Source organism: Austrofundulus limnaeus, unplaced genomic scaffold (assembly GCF_001266775.1).
Source record: "Austrofundulus limnaeus strain Quisiro unplaced genomic scaffold, Austrofundulus_limnaeus-1.0 Scaffold25, whole genome shotgun sequence".
In the NCBI taxonomy this organism is placed as follows: Eukaryota; Metazoa; Chordata; class Actinopteri; order Cyprinodontiformes; family Rivulidae; genus Austrofundulus; species Austrofundulus limnaeus.
In genome coordinates this window covers 3,456,073-3,460,696 of record NW_013952427.1, presented here as the reverse complement: position 1 = coordinate 3,460,696, position 4,624 = coordinate 3,456,073, and the positions used below count along the sequence as shown (strand labels likewise).

At 46.5% G+C, this 4,624-nt stretch overlaps 1 protein-coding gene across 1 annotated transcript in view; it reads right to left on the bottom strand.

Annotated features, from left to right (window-relative positions):
• Window positions 1-4,624, bottom strand: part of crlf1b (cytokine receptor-like factor 1b) — a gene marked incomplete in the record, with an annotated part of 13,113 nt that overhangs the window by 7,456 nt on the left and 1,033 nt on the right. The window contains 3 exon segments of the mRNA XM_014004645.1: window positions 2,576-2,748; window positions 2,829-2,958; window positions 3,760-4,038. Coding sequence (XP_013860099.1) covers window positions 2,576-2,748; window positions 2,829-2,958; window positions 3,760-4,038 — 582 coding nt within the window.

Below are 4,624 nucleotides of genomic sequence, written 5' to 3'. Positions count from 1 at the left end.
CCTATTCAGCATTTATACAATTGTTTTTGATAGTATTTAGCATGTTTTGGACACTCGGGTGAAGAGAGGGGAGGAACTGTCAAATGACCACTACTTGGTGGTGAGTTGGCTCTGTTGGTGGGGGGAGGATGCTCAGACCGGGCAGACCCAAACGTATGGTGAGGGTCTGCTGGGAACATCTGTCAGAGTCTCCCGTCAGATGGATCTTCAACTCACACCTCCGGGGGAACTTCAAACACGTTCCGGGGGAGATGGGGGACATTGAGTCAGAGTGGTCCTTGTTCCGTACCTCCATTGTCGAGGCAGCTTACCTGAGCTGTGGCCGAAAGGTTGTCGGTGCCTGACGTGGAGGCAACCCTCGCACCCGCTGGTGACACCCGCGGTGAGGGATGCTGTCAGGCTGATKAAGGAGTCTTATCTGGTCTTTTTGGCCTGTGGGACTCCRGAAGCAGCTGATAKGTATCGGCAGTCAAAGCGGATTGCAGCTCGGGTGGTYGCTGCGGTAAAAACTCTGGCGTGGGAGGAGTTCGGAGAGGCCATGGATAAAGACTTCCATAYGGCCTCAAGATGATTCTGGTCCACYATCCRGCATCTCAGTGGGGGAAAGTGGTTCACCACCAACACTATTTATGGTGAGGATGGTGAGCTGCTGACCTCAACTCARGACATTGTGGGTCGGTGGACAGAATACTTTGAAGACCTCCTCAATCCTACCGACACGTCTTCCCATGAGGAAACAGATCCTGAGGACCCTGGGTCGGACTCTCCATTCTCTGRTGCCGAGGTCACTGAGGTGGTWAAAAAGCTCCTCGGTGACAAGGTGCCRGGGGTGGATGAGATTCACAYGGAGTTCCTWAAGGCTCTGGATTTTGTGRGGTTGTGTTGGTTGATGYGACKCTACAATATCGCGTGGACATCGGGGGYARTTCCCCTGGATTGGCAGACCGGGGTGGTGGTCCCCCTATTTAAAAAGGGGGACCACAGAGTGTGTTCCAACTATAGGGGGATCACACTTCTGAGCCTCCCTGGTAAGGTCTATTCAGGGGTCCTGGATTGGAGGGTCCGTCGGATAGTTGAATCTTGGATTCAGGAAGAGCAGTGTGGTTTTCTTCCTGGTCGTGGAACAGCGGACTAGCTCTACACCCTCAGCAGGGTCCTGGAGGGTGCATGGGAGTTTGCCCAACCAGTCTACATGTGTTTTGTGGACTTGGAGAAGGCATTCAACTGTGTCCCTCGGGGACTCCTGTAGGGGGTACTCCGGGAGTATGGGGTACCAGCCCCATTGATACGGGCTGTTAGGTCCTTCCATGACTGGTGCCAGAGCTTGGTTTGCATCGCCAGTAGTGAGTCGGACTTGTTTCCGGTGAGAGTTGGACTCTGCCAAAGTTGCTCTTTGTCACCGATTCTGTTCATAACATTTATGGACAGAATTTCTAGGCGCAGCCGAGGTGTTGAGGGGATCTGTTTTGGTGACCTTAGGATCACATCTCTGCTTTTTGCGGATGATGTGGTCCTATTGGCTTCATCAGATCGTGATCTCCAGCTCTCACTGGAGCGGTTCGCAGCCGAGTGGGAAGTGGCCGGGATGAGGATCAGTGCCTCCAAATCTGAGACCATGGTCTTGAGCTGGAAAAGGGTAGAGTGTCTTCTCCGTGTTGGGGAGGAGGTCTTGCCCCAAGTGGAGGAGTTCAAGTATCTCGGGGCCTTGTTCACAAATGAGGGAAGAATGGAGCGGGAGATCGACAGGTGGATTGGTGCTGCATCTGCAGTGATGCGGGCGCTGTACCGGTCTGTTGTGGTGAAGCGAGAGCTGAGCCAGAAGGTAAAGCTCTCGATTTACCAGTCAGTCTACGTTTCTACCCTCATCTATGGTCACGAGCTTTAGGTAGTGACCATAGATGAGGATAGAAAGGAGGGTAGAACGAGACTGCGTATACAAGTGGCCGAAATGAGTTTCCTTCGCAGGGTGTCTGGGCTCTCCCTTAGAGACAGGGTGAGAAGCTCGGTCATCCAGGAGGGACTCAGAGTAGAGCCACTGCTCCTCCACGTCGAGAGGAGCCAGTTGAGGTGGCTCGGGCATCTGGTTAGAATGCCTCCTAGACGCCTCCCTGGTGAGGTGTTCTGGGCACGTCCCACTGGGAGGAGGCCCAGAGGAAAACCCAGGACACGCTGGAGGGACTATGTTTCTCAGCTGGCCTGGGAATGTCTTGGGATTCCTCTGGATGAGCTGGCCCAAGTGGCTGAGGAGAGGGAAGTCTGGGTCTCTCTGCTTAGGCTGCTGCCCTCGCGACCCGACCCCAGATAAGTGGAAGAAAACGGATGGACRAACAGAGTATTTAGCTACTTCTGATTGTTACTGATCTGCTACCTTTAGCTTTTAGCTAACCTTTCATTATTTTTAGCTGTGCTACCTTTAGCTTCTTGCAAACATTTTGCTACTTTTAGTCTTTAKTTACCATTTTGTTTCCTTTTGACTTTTAGCCAACTTTTTTGCTACTGTTAGCTTGTATGCTACATGTATGCAGGGCGATTATTGTGTCCAGTACTTTCTAAAACAGATGAYTTATTTCCTTACCAACATCGAGGATGTCAAGCGAGCTGATGTCAGTGGTCACTGACCCCAGCTGATTGGTTGCCTCCACCCAGATCAGGTACGGGGTGAAAAGGGCCATGTTTCCTGAGATGTAGCAGAAATAATCCTGCTTCTTCAAGCTGTAGTTTTCACACTCCTTTACTCTTTCATGCCACCTGATCAGAAGTAWACAATGAACCAGATGATTTGATCCTGAGGACAATGTGATCACCTGTGAGCTACAGCAGGAGCTCACCTCAGTTTGTACTTGAGGRTGTATTTGGTTTGAATGTGGCTCTCACCCCGCCCACCCAACTTCCACTTGCAGGTCAAGTCCTTCGCATTGTGGGACCAACAGGTCAGGTTTATTGGTTTTTCTGGAGGCACTGGAAAGCAATTAAAAAAAAACACAAGATTTAAAAAATTATTGTAAAATCCATACTGATAGCTGGATGGATGGATGGATGGATGGATGGATGGATGGATGGTTACTTTTATCAGAGTTTCAAACTAAATTTTGTTTTCACACTTGTAATAAACTTAGAATAAACTCTGGCTCCTGAAACAAACAGCACTACAATATAATTTCCACAAAATAAACAAAAACTTGAAYTTAACTGATTTTTTGTCTTTAATGTAATTATTGCACTAGAAGTACACATTATAAAATATCAGTTTTCAGGATTTTTTTTGTTTGTTCAGCAAAGTAAAAAAACAACTAATACTGGAGGAAGCCACATTGTCTAGCTTTAAAACATGCTAAAAAAATAATTAAAAATTGAATTCTGTCAAATGCCCAAGCTTTGGCTTCAGGACATTTTCCTTTATTTAACATAAAACGTGTACTTTAGGCAACATCCCTGCATGTAATGAAAAGTTTYTCATTAGCTGCTTTCACTAACAACGGAAGACAAAACAGCTGCATGACATTTATTTACATGTTTAAAATCAAGATGCAGCTCCTCTTTAAGACTAATAATTTCTTACGCTATTTCATGAAAAATATTGAAAAAAAAAAAAGTAAATACTGGTAATTCTGTTAAACCGGTATACCAAGAGTTATACTAACATCTGATCAGCAMCAGAACAGCAACTTATGCATCATAAACAAGTATTTTATTTGTTACCCAACTTTTAGCAACCTTTCCCTTCAGGCAGCAGATAGACCAACTCCAGCCTTTACTTACTGCCCACATGGAGACAAGATCCAGCCAGGACCCGTCCATCTGCAGCGTGACACACCAGGTTGTCTCCTGACTGCTGCTGGGAGCCACCCAGGCTGTGCACGGTGACACTCAGGGCGCTGGAGGACAAGATGCTGTAGGTGCTGCTGGGCAGGCGGACCCCATTCAGGGTCCAATACAACGAGCCGGGGTGGAGACCGAGCTCAGGGCCCAGCGTGCAGKTCGCTGTCAAACTGGAGCCGATCTGCAGGATGGGGTCCTGAGGGGAGATGACTGCAACATCTGTGCATTAAACCCAGAACAACATGATTTATTCTCTGCTTAATGAACAGGAGGGTTTTTTTTAAAGGCTGACTTCACATATTTTTACTATTTATTTATGATTATAATAAGCTGCTGAACTCGTGCTTCTTTAATAAACTGAATAAATTTTTCACCTTTTTATTCATCTTAACTGTATTWAATGTAAAAGAAATACAATATTTTTTAACACAAGACCACTTTAAGGTATTTTTACTTCATGTGATCAGTTCATTGGGTTGTTTGTTTGTGTTGCTAGCTTTCTTTCAGGCTTTTTTGGTTCAGACCACAACAAAGCAGCAGCTCAGTACACRATACTTATAACCGGATAATGAAGTGGATTTATGGAGCGCACGGAAAGGTTTCTCCAGTCTGTTAATAAAATACTTTAATGACATTTTGTCCACACCACGACAGAAAGTTTGTTTAMATTGATGCTCATGAGCCAGCCAACAATGAGTTTCGTTGGCTGCTTGAGGTAACCACTGGCTTTTTATCCCTCTCGTCACACCTTTTACAGAGGTGTATAAAGTACTAAATAACTAAGTAAAAGTAATAATACTTAACC